Here is an 18,529-nt window from a genome sequence, read left to right as displayed (position 1 = left end):
TTCTTGTGCCCAGCATTTCTCTTTGAATGTCTTTTGGTCTTCGGGAGTGTGACACCAGGACGGATAGCCACTGGCTTCTTGCTTCAATTTGAAAAAGGCATCCACGTAGTCTGCGAAAATGCCTTTCTGCGTGGGGTCACCCTTGTGGTATTGTTGTGTCTTGGGAAAGTGGCAAATTTCGTACACTTCTAACAGTTGGTATCCCATGTCCAGAGCTTTGAACAATTCTACGCTGACCCACGTCCTCGTCAAGGCGCGTTCTTCCTAGGTGTGCTGACAAGGCTGGTCTTGGTCGCACGTTTCGGCACAAGTACGGCACAAAGGAAACATCAGTTTGCCTTGACAATCGTGAGGTAACACGGGATGGTACAAGTCGGTGGGAGGCAAAACTTTGCACATGATCAAACCTTCGTATTGTCGAATGTTTTTCAGGTCGATGTGTTCCGTCAACAATTGTGGGTGCCCTACAGGAAAGCGACAATATTTGCATACGTAGGGATACAGCGAACAAACGTCCAAGTATTTCATTTCTTCTCCTTTTTCTGCGTCGGCTTGGTACAGCAAACAGGTGGCATTGGTCCATCCTCCATACAAACTATCCCTTGGGTTCAGGGGGTCGATGAACTGGTAACTTTCCACGAGGCGTTTAAATTCGGGATTGGTTTTCAAACGGTGATCGTATTCGTGTTCCCACATTTCCACCACTTGGTATCCTTCCTGTTCTAACGTTAGGCGTCGCTGACAAGTGGCCTGGTACAAGTCTTCCATGGTTCGTTGTAAAAACTGATTTTTAGTGCCACGGTCAGGGTAACAGACGGGGCATCCGTGAAATAAGCAACCCTTAAACTCGTACACGATCTTGGGGTTTTCTAAGTCCCAGCCATCGACCGAATGCGTTCCGATGGTCTTTTCGCCCCCTCCGTTGCGGGCATGCTGAACCAATTTGTCTTCCTTGTCACATAAGTAATGTAACCAGCGTAGGGCTTTGACCGAGTATTGACGTTTGACATAGTTGGTCGTTTGAGGACTGATGACAGCCACGGTATTTTCAGGCATGAATCGTTGCCGGTACACTAAGGAACACGCTTTGGCAATGATGCAAGCTTCTTTCAAAGGATCGACCCCTCCGTGTTCCATGAACAGTTCTCGAAATTTTCCACAGCAACGCCGTAAAATGTCCACGTCGGAACGACAATACTTTAACATTTCTTCGTGAAAGTCGAAAGGGTCCGAGGTGTGAGCCTGATACCAAGCGTAGAAAGCTTCTCGTTGTTCGGTACGCATGTTGTCGGGGTCGTAATAGTGAGCCTCAGGCAAATGGGGTAGAACGGCGTGTTGATTGGAAAGTGAGGAAAATACCCTTTAGCCATTTCTGTCATTCCAAATGTTTTAGGCATTCGGCTCAAAGGCATGGCCAAGTAGCTCATCGAATCTTTAAACTGTACTTGTCCCACTTGCATGAAAATGATTTTGGCTCCGTTCAAAGTGACTTTAGGACGCTCGGTGCCATGTTCCGTATAGTATCTGAGAAGAAACTGTCCATCGTATCCGGAGAAATTGTGAGCCATCACCGTGGCATGACGATGACAATCTCCGTAACGTTCGATGTCCTCTTGGCTCCACGTCTTGTCGATGGGGTCTAAGGCCCATCGGGCGAAATCGGCTAGCGTGTTCGGTCCTCGAAAGATTTTTTTCACGCCCTCCAGGAATCTTGCTGAAATGAGGGCAATGACTGAAGATAGGTTCTTGAATGCACTTCTCGCACGCTCGATGAGCCACGCAGAAATTAGGAATGTGAATACCGGTCTCTTGCATGCATTCGAAATCGAAAAAGATGAAATTGTCTTTCTTCTTGTGACCGTCCTCTTTCTCTGGTTGGGGTTGGGTTTTTTGCACGTAACATTGGTGTTCCAAGTCCACGATGTGGTGACAAATGTGACATTCTTCCTTTCCTGAACATACGTGTGCCTTGGCACTATTGGTACGTATGCCTTGTCCACACGTAGGGCACAATCTCAGGAGTTGACAAGCACATTTCTGCTGTGAACCTTGCGTCTTCAGATGTTGCTGGTAACAGGCAGGGCTGACAAACGTGCGCAGACAAGCAGGACAATGCACTGGTTCTTGCCCTTCGCTCAGACAGGGTTGAGAGGCCAAACATCCTGAGCATTTCGATCCACAATGTTTGTGTTGCTCTCGATTATTATAACCATGGTCACATTTCTCACAGTAATATTTGTATCCCAGGAATTTGGTGATACTGGTAATGGTATCGAAATGGTCATCGTGATTATAGAGGTGAATGTATTTTCCGTCCTTAAAGTCTTGGCCTCGAAACAACAGAGGTCCGCGCACTTCTTGAGGGTGCACTTTCCAGGTGTAGCGTGGAGCTAGGGCATCTTGCAATTTTTGCATCTCAGGAATGCCACAGGGTGAGTCTTTGGACAGGCCTTTTTGTTGTAACAGAAGTTCTGCTTCGTTTCGTTGTTTGGCTCGGTTCGATTTTCGAATGTTCTCCCAGTCTCTTTTCCATTCTACCGTGTCGTTCTTGTTGGCATAGGTTCGTCCCACCACGATAACCCTGGCTAAACACATCTGGTCTTGAGGGTTGTTAATTCGGACGGGGCTTGTTTTGGTGTTACGAAGGCCGTCCACCAATACGACCTTTTTGCGGCCAGTCCCTTGAGGAGGAGAGACGTGGGTCATGTCCAGTGTGGCTTTTCCATCGGTGATGTCAAACTGGTCATTGTATTGTTGTACGTGTTGAATCTTGTCCATGACTTTGGAAGCGGTCAATTCTGCAGGGCTGCTAAACTCGATCCAAACAAGGGATTTCAAACCGTCGTGTTGTATGGAAAGTTTCAAGCGATCGTCTTCTTTGGGTTGACATTGTCGCTTGAGTGTGGTAAGCAAAGAATTCCACACCCCGGTGATGAACCCTTCTGCTTTCTCTAAGGGTACGTCGGACTTGAAATCTTTAAACTTCACCGTGTATTTGTAAGCCGTGGTTCTAAATTTTCTAGAGGAGCGCTTTTCTGTCTCTCGAATGGAATAGTATTTTTCAGGGTTAACTAAGGGTGGTGAACTTTGTTTAGAGGGTTCGGATTCTGGTTCACTCATGTCCTCTTCAAAATCACGAATGAATTTGAGCCAAGACTTCAGCTCTGGTACGAGGCGATAGATCACGTTTCTGCCTCTTACTTTCTTCTTTCTTCTGAAATGAATTGGATCGTTTCATCTTGATAGCAAAAAGTCAAATGACTAAAATTTAAACACCATGGACTAATTTATAGTCATGGCAGACCAGCGTATAATAAAGGGTATGTGTCTTGTCCTTTCTCTCTTCATTTCACTCTCAAACCGAGCACAACGATGGAAGAGACTGCCCAGATCGAACGTTTCATCAGAGCGTTGCGAGGGGTCATTAGAAAATTTTCTTCAGACCAGCCGACGGACTACTCTCCTTCCTTTCGAGAAAAAAGTGAAGATACTTGCTATATCTGTCAGAAGAAAGGGCATTGGTCTTCAGAGTGTCCAGACCGTCAAAAAAGAAAACAAGGGGTTAGAAGAGACAAAAGTCAAGATACCTGCTATTATTGTCAAGAAAAAGGACATTGGTCTCCAGATTGCCCTAAGAAACAAGAGGAGCAAGAAGAGAGGGATTCTGGAGAGGAAGAAGAAGAGGAAGAAAGTAGACAGGTGAAGAAAAAGAAACAGGAGAAGAAAAGAAGAAGGGAAGAAACTGAGGAGGAAAAGACTGTGACGGTGAAGAAATTGAAAAAACAGAGAGACTAAACAATGAAACAGAAGAAGTCTATGAACTTTTTAAAGTGCTCTGTTGTGAATTGTGAATTGGATTGTAAATATTTATAAAAGAATAAATTAGGTATAAAAAGGTAAGTGTCTTTGGGTTTTGATTTTAAAATAAGAACGTACACTTACAGATTAATACACACGTACTATAGGGGTAAAAATTTTTTTTTTTTTTTTTTTTTTTTTTGTTGTTTATTTTAGTTTGAATCGATGTTGGCAACTGAAAGTCTTTCTCTTCTCGAGAGACGTGGGTGGCCCTGAAAAGGCCCTTTTTTCGTGTAAGGGTGAGTTTAAGCAATCAACTTTAACTGTCTTAAGCCTTTGCCACGACCAAGGCCGACTTCTGGACTGCGTACTGTTGATGATGATTTGGTTGAAATCACTAAGGGTGGCACGGTAGGCTTAGTCACAGGGTTGGCGTGTTTAGCTCGGGAAGGTCGTATTCTCTTCGGTCGTAATAAAGACGTCTGATACATTTGTTTCAGACTTCTTAACTCCGCTAAAATGTCTAACAGTACCGTGACCGTTTGATTTTCACACCCTTGTTTCTTTGCTGCTGCTGCTTCTTCTTGTTGATTTTTTCTTACCTCTTCTTCTTGCTGTTGTTGCTGTAGGAGAAAAGCTTGTTCCGCTTCCTTTTGCTGTTGTATAAATTTCTCCAATTCTTCTTTCTGTCTCTGTCTAAAATTCTCCACGTGCGGTAATGAAGGAGACGAAGGTTCCGGAACAAATTCTTGCGAGTAAGAAAATCCACAAAATCCCAATTCACCTCTTCTGAAAGTAAGTCCGGGTTCCCTTGGGCGGTCTCCACTGCTGGTGCACCCCAATTGATCGTTTTCGGAGTTTCCGTCATGTTGAAAACACTGTCACATGGATTGACTACACACAGGCGCTAGCGAATCTATATAGGCCACGTGACGTCACAGACTGGTCTCTTCCGATTGGACGTGGGCTGACTGAATTTTGTAACACGTGTTTGGATTGGTCAATGAACTCAATCCGTTTCAATCCTTCCTCTGCCTATAAATAAACGCAGTTCACTGCATTGATTCACCTGTTCTCGGCGCCTCAACATGTGGACCGACGTTCAATCTTCTACGCTTGTGTCTTCGATGATGTTCAGGACGGACATACCGATGTATGTCCGATCCAAGTGGACAGTTGTCCATAGGACCGACACAAGCCTATGGATACGTAGGATTTACGTGGAGAGGCAAGGATGCCTCAAAAGAGTTTTAGTCTATGGACCTACCATTAGACGAAGCCTAAGACGAAGATGTCGCAGATGCCCTTTATGTTAAAGGCATATTAACATAAACCCAAAGGCCCTTTTCAGGGCCACTCATAGGTCTCGAAAAGATCTTGACTTTCAATTGCCTAGCCCATTTGTTTTATATTTTGTTTTTATTTTTTTATTTTAAAAAAAAATAGGTACCCGCTCCCTATTTCAATTTTTTGCCTGTTCCCTTTCCATAGACCCATCAGGTCGGGACCGTATTAAAATAGGGTCCCGACCCTGTTCCATTTCCCCTTGTCCCTAGATAGGCCTACACAGTATTCCCATGTTCCATTCCCCTTGTCCCTAGACAGGCCCAAACTCTATTCCCATGTTAAATTCCCCTTGTCCCTAGAATGGATATTTTTTTTCCCCCATGTTAAATTACATAGTCCCCAGAGTGGATATTTTTTTCTCCTATGTTAAATTTTACATAGTCCCCAGAGTGGATATACCCTTTTTAACATGGAAGTCCCCTAGTCCCTAGGGTGTCCCCATTCACTACTAACGAAGCATAAGTAATGCCCTTATAAATTTCATCCATACATATCCAAAGAAGGTCACTGAGAGCAACATTCTTTTGCTTTAGTGCCTGTGTTATGTATTTATATTAGTATGCACCAACCATGCAGGGAGACACAGCGTGCCACAAATTTCTTGCTAGTTGTGTTTACCTTAAGAGCACAAACCTAACTATTTTAGGTATTGTTTGTTGCAGATGTTTGCAAGATTCAAACATTTAGGACTGTGTGTTGGTACTAATGCCACAAGGACAGCACTGAACCATATAAGGAAATATCATGATGACTTATTAAGATGGAAAACTGAAGTTATTTTGTCAATGGAAACAGCTAGAGATATTGCAGAATAATGTTGCATCTCCTCTGTCTTCAAAACCCATGTCACCAAGAATGCATGAGCAAGAATCACAACATGATGGATACTTTTGTGAGCAACAAGGGGACATAAAACATGTTGACCCAGTCAAATCATAAAAGTAGGACTTATGCATCCTACTTAAGTGTAAAATGGCCCCTCACTGTAATGGTGTTACAAATGAGGTCTCCTTATAATATAGGTGCAACCACTGCCGCGTATTGATACGATTCGCGATACATCATCTATACATTGATGTAGTTTTCATCATTAGAATGTCTATCAGTGGCAGAGTGGTTCTGTAATATAATATTGACATACTGGTTGCATTTCGAATATGTATATTACAGATGGACATAGACTTACAATCTGCTCATATGATATTTTCTTTTCTTTGACACGATGAACGAAATAGTTCCAGCAGACTATAAAATACCAAAAGCAAAGAACAAAGTATTAAAAAAAAACCAAAAAGACTTTATAGAATCTTAGCTTTTCCATAAAAGTTTATGAGGAGAAGGATCATCAGATGAAACGGCATTTCGTCCCATGTTGGCAAATTTTGGAGAACTAAAATATCCGTGTTTGACAAGACCAATAGTCGCACTTACTGCAAAAGCAGCTGGACCAACCAGAGAAAGACAATTATGAGGAAACCATGTTTGGCAATCACTGCAGTGTTGTTATTGTGGAATCACCAGTCACGCCAGACGTTACAGTATCATCTATATGTATTCTCAACAATGCAGAGATTGACTTCATTTTAGGTGGTTAATTCAGGACAAAAGAAACAAGTGCCTTGACATGACATCTTTTGTGCAAGTATATCAGATTGTGCTAAAGTGTACTATGCAGATGTTAAATAATTCAAGAAACTGCATTATTTGTCTTGTATCACAGTAAGAACAATGACAGAGAAAAAGACAAAATAATAAGTGACGCGAACTGTGATGGTTACATCAGAATTCTTATCTGCATCCATGCAGCAGGAGCGATAGTAAATTTTAAAAAATGTAGAACATAGCAAAATTGAGTTTATTAGAGAAACGGACAGCTTGTATGTGCAATATATGTGAAGAACAGAATGAGTTGAAAGTTTCTTTTTCTCCTATTGACAGTATCAAGCACTCACATAAACTTGTGGGATCTGTAAAGAAAACTAAACATTGTGAACTCAGATTATTCGGAATCATATTGACACATCAGTCCAAGTCATAACTTTGTGATGTTTATGAGAACAAAAAGCATACATGTGCTGCATGTGTCTCAGGCACTTTGTCAGAAAGTGAAGAGGAAATGAGACGTGTTGTGAATGAAAATATTGTTTCTGAAGCAAAAACGTGTATCCTTACGATGATCCATATCCCATGATGAAAGCAATGTGATAAATCAGGTAGTCGTATGTGGACTGACCGATTACTAGAGATTAGATGTAGTTCATAAATATAGTGTCCTATTTACTCCTGATGATTGGACGAATCATGTTGATGTATCGGAAATTGTAAATGATGTAATTGTCGATGCTAAGATTATGCTGTTGAATCCCATACATCTGATGATAATTAAATGAATACATTTCGACAAATACCAAGTTTGTTATTGAAAAAATTGTTGCCATTATGGACTGAAATATAGTTAAACGTGCCTGAAAATGAACAATAGAGGATATCATATCTTCATCCGTTACAATAATGTGTCTTCTAAACGGAGCCAACTCCTAAAGAAAGAAAACAATGCATAAACACTTGTTTGCTAATTCCCAATTGATCTTTTAACAATAATTTTTTTATTAAAAAGATAATTGCATGAAAGTAAAACTTTTAAATAAAATTAAGAGTCTTAGCTAGTTCTTCTGCAACTAGAATTGATAAGAACAAGTGTGTTTTGTCCAAAGTATATCACATCATTCCTACAAGAAGTTTGGCGGGATTCCAAATAACTATATGAGAGGATTCACTGCATCACATTGTACCTACAATACGGTTGGTGGACAACAATTAAAATACATGTCCATTTTAGTCAGAATAGGTCCATCTCCAGTGTGGGATTACTGCGCAAAAGCTTATATCAATTGTTTTGGGTAAAAGAGAGCTTATTAAGTACCTTAAAACACCATTAATATAATTATATTATTAACGCAGTTCTAATTTTATTCTTTTATTTCAGATCCGATATTTTCACTATATCTATTTTATTTGACAAACTATAATGAAGACATTCAAATACGATACCGACACACACTAGTCTGCACAATTTCATAATAAAATATATCTTTATGCAAAATTATCAACAAAATGTCTGTTGCCTAGAGTTTCAGCAATAGCTTGGATTCCAACCTTATTGACTTCTAGCCTTCTTCCTATTTGCTTCTCTCCACACTTTTCTTGATTACGTCATACATTTCGTCCTGTATTTGCATAGTCAGATTAGCGTTATGGACAATCGGAAAAGCAGCATTGCCTACCTGGACTAGGATCATTTTCCTCACAGCCTGAATATGTATGTATACAGCTTATTATTAGTATATTGTTACAACTTCCATCTATAAGATCGCTGCGCGAATTTCATTTGATATTTTGTTACCACTTTCGACCATATTTCCACCAGATTATCATTTATGATGTTGTTATCACCTCCACTCATGTTATATCCACTCTAATATCATTTGCTATATTGCTACCACTTTCAGTCATGCTATTTAAAGTAGAATGTTCTTTGGGTGCATTTGTAGTCCATATAGGTAGCAGTGTCATATAATATGTTATGAACTGAAACTGCCATAGTTTGCATTTTACATGATGTCGAGTTTTAAAAAGCAACATATATAATTTCTATTTTAATACAGGGAGATATTGGTAACATTAGGCTGGATTCTTCTTGAAGAAAAATCTATGTTAATGCTTTTTTAAACCACCTAGTGTTATTTGTTATCACAGCATGCGTGCACATACTTCGGAAGAATATTAGGTACCTTACTTTGAAGTATTAGTTCATGATAACAAGAACAAGTTCATCATTGTATGAAACCTCTCAGATCCTCGAACACCGACAAGCCTGTCTAATTTTGATGCCAAATTCCACAGTACGATGTGTGCAGCATAAACATTATAATTCATAAGAGTACCTAAACCAAATAAATATATCCTCGGAATATGGGATTTCTCCTAAAAAAAATACTTCAGAATGGGGAATGAACTTTGTATGCATGTTCTGTTATATGTATATCATATTATAGGATATGTTTTCATTATTATCCAGTCAGTCCAATATTACATTGTTTTGTTGATTTCAAAGCGTTATCAATATGAGGATGAGAAATGTGTAGCTTAGAATACATATTTGGTATTTCTTCAGATAATAAATGTATTATATTAAGACATGCATGATGTGAAAGACGGAATTCTTATCTAATGAACTGCAGTTCTCTTTGCTTGGAGGAAATATACTGTTGTATGCTTGCCAGATAAGTGCTGATGGTATATTGTCATTACATACTTAAAACAAGATTTCTACCGCATAACAAATGGCAAAAACCAATGCCTACTTTTGTTTCTGTTTATCTTTGTTGTCTGAGACGTTTTTCTAGTGATGCCTACGGTTTCCCGCATAGTAACTGCAGATATGAAATTGTTATCAGGCGTACCTGATTTATATTGCTCTATTTCCTTCAGTATGAACTATCGTATGTGCTTTTCGTGTCTCTCAATCAACATGTATTTTATGTGTGGGCACTGCTGGGGATGACAAATACAGTCTGAAGTTATTTAAACGCTGATAGTCTAAAATATGTTTATATTCTTGATATTGCAAAATACATGTTAGGGAACAATTTATTTCTTGCTTAAATTATTATTTGTTTGTGCGGAGTTACATTGTTTATGTATATAATATTATTCTACCAATCTAAGACATTCACTTACGGTATACCCATTCCCCATTTTTCTAAATTTCAACCAGGTTTTCTTTTGAATGTTTTATCTGCTATTATGCTCCATCTTATCATCAATTTCAAACAAATTTGCAAGGTTTTTACCTGGAACTTATCACGGGGGAAACACTGTACTTACTTAGGTCATTACAAACACGAGTTTGGACAAATATTTACCAAATGTGCAGTAATTCAGGTATGCATTATTAAGCAAAGCAAACAATCACTGCAATGAATGCTTAAATTTCTAATCACCAAAACGTGCCATACCTAAGCTACAATGACTGATGAGGACTCATGGGGAAAAAGTGAAAGAAGGTATTTCACATGACTACTTGTTTTTTAAATACAAGTATTTCACATGACTACCTGTTTTTTTTAAATGCATGTACACATATGTTTTCAGTATGCAACATATATAATAGCAACGCATGTTAATAAATGTGCTTTATTATGCATATGATTTCACTACACAGACGCAGTGTTGTCGGACAGTATCAATAGCTATATACTCATTTATATCTCCTTTGCTGTAGATTGTCAAAAGCGTGCAGTATTTGAAAGTACCATTCTGATCATTTAAACAATTATTTAGGAGAAATATTCATCCCAAATAGAATGGTTCAGACTATGATCAGTGTTCTTTAGGGTCTATAAAAATAGCATATAAAAGCATATTGAAGCCACGGGCTATCGCATATCTGTCAGAGACACCATTTTATAAGTCAGTCAAAACAACAAATTGCTAGAAAAAAAAATGAAACTCAAGGGTTTGGTAGGAAACTAAGGGCATCAGAGCCAATAAGCCAATACGACGAGAAAGGATTATTTCCGTCGGCTAAACGGACTTTCACATAAGAGCGGCTTTGGAATTTTCACCGTTTAACTACTTTCATACAATGTTAGCCTAGCGATACAAGCCATATAGATCATAATTTCAAACATAATTTTAGAATACAATATTTCGTGAATTTCATTACAAATTATACAAACTGGAAAGACTACAGATTGGGGATTAAATTAAATATTCTTTAGCTTGAAACTGAAAATAGATATGTTCTGAGTAATGCTCAAAGTTGACGAGAAGAATTACTTGGAAAACATTTAAGTGTATGCGATGCTAGGGAATGCATTTGATGCATTGTGTCCTTTTCCTTTATTACCCAACACCCCCACCAAAAAAACAAACAAAGCCAATACCTACGAAATAGCATTGCAATGTTAATATGTCAGCAATATGTCTTGTTTTTTTCTTATTACACGCATATACATTATTTATGGTATTTCATATGTTAAATGCCTTTAGTAATAAATTTAAAATGCATATTTTGGTAGGTTAAAGCAAATAGCAACCCAATATGCTTTCCTTCGGAAACAAATTTAAAACTTAATTAACGTAAGTTTTCTAAAATATCCAACTCAATTTACAGGATGCCGACCTCCAAATGTATCGTCAATAAACTAAGGAGTAAATACAAACATGTAACGAATCATTCCCATTTTTTCTGAATATTGTGACCATTCTGCAGTCATTTCACTCATGGGTCACATTACAGAAATTATAAATCTTTCTTTTTTTCTAAGTTTCATCAACATTCGCCAATGGCAGATGGGTGACTGAAGTCCGAGCCTGATGGGATTTGTCAAAACCTCGATATCAAATTGTCACGTTCAATTTTTTTGTTTTTGCATACTCCCATTTCCCACCCCACCTCCCTCCCATGAAAAGGAAAACATCACCATCAAATCTGTGAATATAAACCAGTCTGTATCGTCACTTCAATCAAGCAGAATGAACACTAGGTATCATAACGGAGAGTACATCTTACTGCTCTACTCATAAAACTTCTGTCCTGTGACTAAATTCCATATCTTCAGTCAGTATGCACACGACGTGGAGTCATTGGTTTGGGTTTAACCGGTAAACGGATAAGTATATCAGCACAACATAACACTGCCTGGTAAACGCGATTTTGTTTTAGTTCTACTTGTCATATTCTAGAATAGTATATGATATGCATTATTTATTGTTTTCCTTTGGTTTACGTACATCGGCCTGCCAGTCCTTAACACAAGTTTCTTTTTTCTACTTCTCCTAAATTATTCGGAGGACTGCCATGAAACTTTGCGCACAAATTCATCTCATGGTGGATACATTCCTAAATGAAAATGGCGATAGGTGCAAAACATGTTTAGTTGCTGACATCTCCTCTTTTACAGTTGTGTTATTGTTCTCCTGAATGGATAGTCATATCAACATGGGCTTTCCACCAAATAATTTTGTATGATGTCTAGTTGAATTTAGATGAAAATGGTGCCGATATGACATCGAATATGGCAGCAATTGCGGCCATATTCAAAATTTTCTTATCGCTACAACCCCTGAACAGAAACTCGTATCAACAAGGGGTTATCACCATGAGATGTCTATTTAGTCTCATTACGGCTGACACAGTCCCATCTTAAAAGTCTTGTTATGGCTCTTCCTACTGAATACATGGTCATACCAACAGAGAAAAGACTTCGAACAACTTTCATAAAGTTTTCTTGAAATAGGTTTGCTAAATCCAATATGAAATATCCTAAACTAGAGTGATTTCAAACTTATACAACCGATGTTAATCCTTTATAAAGAATAACCACTGTTACTAAAACAAGAAAGATTTAAACAAGTTTTCAAAAAAATCCGGACAGAAATGGATCATATTAAAGAAAAATTATCCTGGCACGAACGTTTTAAATCTATTCGAACTATGGTAAACTGCAATCGAAGATGGTCGCCATTAGTAAAATAAAAACACTTTACATGACTTTGTGTCAAAAACTGTTGAATAGAATTTCAGCAAGCTTGGGAGACAGTATTCTGGAATGAGAACATTCAAATTAGTAGCACTAACGCTGAGCCACTTCAGATAGGATTGTCGTTACTAAACCTAAAAATCTTTAACCAAATTCTTCGCAAAACTTCTTGATCGGATTTGACAACGATCATGTAGGTAATGCCAAAAAGCAATATGGCCACTGTTGCTGTAAATAGAAAGAATTTGCTCAACGGAATTTGATCAAACTTTTACCAAAAGCAGGCTTTGAAATTTGTGCTAATTATATTAATCCATCACGAAAAGTAGGAAAACATTTACACGACTTTGTCTCTGGAAACTGCTAAAACAAATTTTGACCAACTTTAAGATTAGGCATCGCAGCATAGGGGCCTTCGAATAGGGGTCTTTGAGTTTTCGATACTTGGCACTGATGTATATACCCATATATATGGATGAAGCTGCAAAAGCAAATAAATCTTGAAACAATCGTTTTCATAACATATGCAATCAATAGCATCGGTGGGAATGTCAGCAGAGAGCATCCCAATGACCCACATTTCTTGCCAACTGCCCTTGCATTTAGCTATTTGGTAGATGCCAGCCAGGTTAGCAATGTCATGTCCACTTTGGTTTCTTGTTTTGTGCAAATAAACACAATTAGTCTATCTCTCGTCAGCAGTGTTATATTGTGCTTCTGCCCACAACCTTCATATCCGAATGAACAGTCATGCCACAAAGTGACAATTCTCAATTATTTCAATATATGGAAATTACCAATGTAACTGAAATCTAGAAATTGAGATTCTTGTTAAGGAAGCTTTGAGAATACAGATCCAGGACTTCAACCACTTCCCATGTATCAGAACAGATGAAGTGGAGCTTTGTGCTATACCCATACATCGCATATTCCAAGGGTTTATTTCTCGTTTTTCTTAGCTCATATGGCCAAGAGGCCAGAGGAGCTTATGTATGGCAAGACCCTGCGAACACCTTGCAGCAAGTATTAACTATCGTTTGTTTATCAACAACTGCTATGAAACACTTCTTCTGGAAAACACCTGGTCCTAGGAACAATTTTGACCTAAATTTGGAAACGTTTTGCAGTGAGGGATTTCCGATTGGTGCAGCTAAACCTGATCTGTAATTAAATATTTCCACATTATTACAAATAATAAATATATAAATAACTTCCTCTGAAAAATGTATTTACATAATTGACAGACTGTATGCACACAATTTAAATTTATTCAAATGATTTCCATTTGCCATGAAATATGGCCGCCATAACTAAATGTAGAATAACCTTTAAATGACTATGTTTTAGGAAACGCTCTGACAAATTTGACTATTTTTGACAGAATATTCTAATATGAAGCATTTTTAGGCTTGTAAAATTGATGATGGTCTGCCTTCTGTTATTGCTGCTGTTACTAAATATAGAAATCCTTTAAAGGTCTTATTAAATCGCACAACACAATTTGACCAGATTGTTCTGCATAAATGTTTATTTTATGGACAAATGATATTTTATTAAATACACTTTTATTGAACACAAGTCGGAATTGTACAGGTTCTCCTACACCGCCAACTGACATATTTACAAACACTCATCACTTATACACCACACATACTCGTGAACACACACAGATAATCACAAATATTTTGCACAAAATTCACTCGAATATAAACTTCAAGGCTTTTTAAGTTGCCTATTTCTTTGGTGCTTTTATAAGTAATCTTGTATTTTTACCCATCCGCCCCTACAGTAAAAAATCACCAAAATTTGACACCTTTCCGTAAACTCTTCTGTTCTGTTATGTACTTTGGCTTAATATATTTTGTATATGATGCAACGCAAGATTTATATGTGAACGTAGGGATTTGTTATGTATAACGTGATTTATATATTACATATTTTTCAAGCATTATTGGAATGTTACTAACATCATTTATGTCCTATAGAGTCATATTTTGTATAAGTCTAAAGTTTGTTTCATGAGTTTGTATCGATGTCACAAATTATTTACTAAAGTGTTCAGCAACTAAACAGCAATATAAGAAGTCCTCAATATATTCTATTCTTTCCTTACATGAAGTCCTCAATTTATTCTATTCTTTTCTTACAAAAGTTACATATATCAGTAATCCTTTTAAAAACCGGGCTATCGCAATATTGCGGTGAAGAAATTTAAGATGAAATCTATAATCAGTTTTATATCTTTTGCACCAAGCTGAACCAAAACAAAATAGTTGATCTATTTATACCAATTGCACATTCTAGGTGCCTGGACTAAGTTTAAATTTACCCTTACCGCTTGAAATTTGTATCCTGGTTCTCGCCAGGATTTTACAAATGAATGTATTCCTTTTATTCTTATCCTAAGAAGTGAAGTTTTGTCAAAATTTACATGACGATCATTTTTATTTCAACAGTTCAAACAAACTTTAATTTTTCTTTTTCCACTGTAATGATACATTTGAGATAATAGCAAAGTATTGTACAAAATTATTAGCTTGTGTTTTTCATATATTTCATCAGAACTAAATAGAGATGTGTAAGCATCCAAGCAATGTTGAATATCAACAAAAACATTGTTATCCAGCTTGTGTGTGATTTTAAATTATCTATAGTATTTAAATTATGATCCAGTAAGTCAAGCTGATTGTTAATGTCCTGCACTGCCTCATGGAACATGTCCTGAACAACATTCCAGTCACCACAAAAAATAACAGAAGTATTGTCAAAATGTATAATATCTTCGACATTTTCTGCAACTAACCTTCTGGTCTATCATAATTAAAACCATATAAACTCGTTTGTGCTAATTGCTATCGTGAACTGATTATTTTAAGTGAATATATCTTCATATCTATTTCTGAGAATAAGAAATTCAAAATTATTTCTGAACAGGATAGCAACACCTGCTGAAAATACACTTATGTTGATCCTGCCATTTTTTTTTCAATCTCCACTGACTATGTATCTCCTGTAAACATACAATGGAGGCATTCTTTGGGTTGACCGAGCAGAAAATATGTCTTCCTTTGAGACTGCAAATGTGTAGACCACTAACATTCATTGACAAAATTATGTTCTGCGTATCCATTGTTAAATTCTATTTTGCAAATTTGCAAGACATATAGCTATGCATTACAAAACCGGTATCATTAAAAGCCCTTGCATACACCAAGACAATAACACAACAGAATTAGACCAAAGTAAATGCCTTTTATATTTGGACATGTCAAGTGGAAAGTAAATGCCTTTTAGTTTTGGACAAGTGGAAACTATATGCCTTTTAGTTTTGGACAAGTGGAAAGTATATGCCGTCAAACTTGGATGAGGATGCAAAATATAGAAAATCTTTCAACCACTTGTCTTCTAAACATATGCAATCAATAGAAATAAACAAATGTCTACAGGAAGCAACATACGGACCCGTTATTCATGACCAGCTGCATTTTGCTACATAGCAGATGCTAGCCAGGTTTGCCACGTTGGGCCACGTGGATTTATTGTTAACAACACAAGAACAGTTGCAACATAACATGCCAACTCTGTGAAATCACGCGGCTGTATTTAATTCTCTTGTTTGGACAGTACAATAGAGGATGCATTGCTTCATACATACATCAGTTATAATCCACCACTTCACTCTTACGGCATATTCTAAACAGTGTTCGATGCGTTTATTTTCAAAATGAGACACTTGTATGTTCTCTGAATCTTATCTAACAAGAAATCGCAAAAGTATTAAATAAGCCACAAAAGAAAGACTGATAATTTCTCATGCTCTATAAGACAAATTGAAGACTGCCAAAATTTGTTTGGTTTGAAGATGTCAATAAGATTTGTTGATACATATACTTAGTCTATGGCATGTGGTGTTGGGATTCAGTTCAATGTAACATAAAATAAAATCACAGTAGTGAATCGTCAATTGCAGTTGAGAAAGGAATGTGCAATGAACATATACACCTTTAAAACAGGACGACGTTATTGTTTTATTTTACAGATTGTTGTAAATAGCAGTTTTTCAATTAACAAAAATTTGGTAAACGTATGTTCATTAGAAAATTATAAAGAGTTACATATAATTCGAAACATGTAATCAAATGTTAAAATGTTTTAAATTTGGATTATATTTTAATATGTGATTTGATAAATCGATTGTGTGAAGATGTACTATAAATTCTAATTTCAGATTCAGATGGAAGAATTACGCAAACTGCAAGATGACTCAGAGAAAGTATGTGAAAGAAAAGATTCCATAAGCTCAGACTCTGATGAAACGAAACAAGAGGTCACCTCATTTAGGGAGAAACTGAAGTCCATTCTCCATAGCCACAAATTCCTGATTATCATTATTTGTATTGTAGTCCTTGATTGTTTGCTTGTCATAGCAGGACTCCTCTTCGACTTGGAAATAATACATGCGCCTGAACACAGCGAAGTGCCTCACATACTGCATTATGCTAGTATTGGAATACTCGGTCTGTTTATTATTGAGCTTATTATCAGACTCTATGCCGTTAGACTGGAGTTCTTCCGTCACAAGATAGAGATATTCGATGCAATTATTATTATCGTATCTTTTGTTCTGGATATAGTTTTCCGAAATACCAAAGGCCCAGAAAGTAGTTCCGGACTTTTGATAGTGCTGAGATTATGGAGAGTGGTGCGGATTCTTAATGGCAAGTATTATTTAGACTTTATGTTCACATTTTTATACCATGCCATGTATACAGAGGTGGAATATTTAGTTTTACCTATGATTTCCAGTGAGTCATTTCATTCATACCTTGGTTAATTTTTCTACTGATGTCAGTTTCCCTATACAGTTTAGGTTGCACAATGATAAAGCTTGGTGTAGTGAATGAATCACCTGTTTATGAAAAGTAGAAACCACAGTGACCATGACTAAATGTTAAATAATGCAGGACTGCAGGGTATTTTTATTCTTTGAACCGATTTCCAGTTTTCTAAGGGCAGATTTATTTTAGAACCAAAGGTTTAGTGATGAACAATCCTTTCTAGTCTATTTAACGAAGGGGAGATATTCTAAATATGGGAGATTTAACAGGAAACAAATGTACGTTTGTAAATACTATTTTCATGCATTCTGCCGATTTGTTTACATGATTTCGTTTTCAGAATTAGCGTGAAACTTATATATCATAAATTAAATTATGTACAGTTCATGCAGACACATATACTTTTCATTGCTGTGTATGACGTATTTTTCTTTTGGTCTCTATTAAGCACTTTTTATCCCCCAACCAAGGCAGATTGGTCTGGTTCATATTTTGCAGTGTTCAGGAGAAACTTGGACTTATTTGAAGTGTTTGGCAGTGTGTAGATGTCAGTTAGACTGCGAAATGAGGAACTCTCGTAACAGGCAGCCATGTATGAAATGATAGCATAGTGAATTTTCAACCGGGCTTGAAACAGTGCCAAACGATACATTTTAGGCTGAAAGAAATGTAGAGTGAGATCAGCAAAAATTAAAATTAGAAACGTGGACTTGAAATACGATGCTTAATGATCATCCCCAAATAGAAAATGGTTGCACTCTTTTATTTTGGGATAAAATATAAGTCAATACTGATATACCAGCAATACTTCATACGATGAAAAAATTTTATATATATATATATTACTTCATTAATATGAATACTGTGAACCATTTTTCATCCATATATTTGTGCATAAAGGCAACAGTTCAATCAGGCCAGCATTTTATTCTTCTTACTGACTCAGCGTGCAAGCAAGATATACAAAGATGCACAAAATAATACCGAAATCATTTCCTG

The 18,529-nt window shown here is 37.1% G+C and overlaps 1 protein-coding gene across 15 annotated transcripts in view; it reads left to right on the top strand.

The window, feature by feature from the left end:
- Window positions 1-18,529, top strand: part of LOC149775850 (voltage-gated hydrogen channel 1-like) — a 44,187-nt gene that overhangs the window by 20,642 nt on the left and 5,016 nt on the right. For 5 of the 15 annotated variants that reach the window (XM_089943923.1, XM_089943926.1, XM_089943920.1 and 2 more), the window contains 2 exons: window positions 5,808-7,358; window positions 16,921-17,410. In XM_089943923.1, coding sequence (XP_089800049.1) covers window positions 16,927-17,410 — 484 coding nt within the window. In that variant the 5' untranslated portion in view covers window positions 5,808-7,358; window positions 16,921-16,926. Of the gene's footprint in view, window positions 1-5,807; window positions 7,359-8,386; window positions 8,465-8,489; window positions 13,856-13,892; window positions 17,411-18,529 lie in introns of those variants that run through there. The other 10 variants (XM_089943934.1, XM_089943927.1, XM_089943929.1 and 7 more) reach the window with 5 other exon arrangements.

The sequence above is a fragment of the Sinohyriopsis cumingii genome, chromosome 19, assembly GCF_028554795.1.
Source record: "Sinohyriopsis cumingii isolate HCF-2022 chromosome 19, ASM2855479v2, whole genome shotgun sequence".
Taxonomy (NCBI): Eukaryota; Metazoa; Mollusca; class Bivalvia; order Unionida; family Unionidae; genus Sinohyriopsis; species Sinohyriopsis cumingii.
Note: the sequence above shows the minus strand (reverse complement) of the source record. Positions and strands in the feature narration are given on the sequence as shown.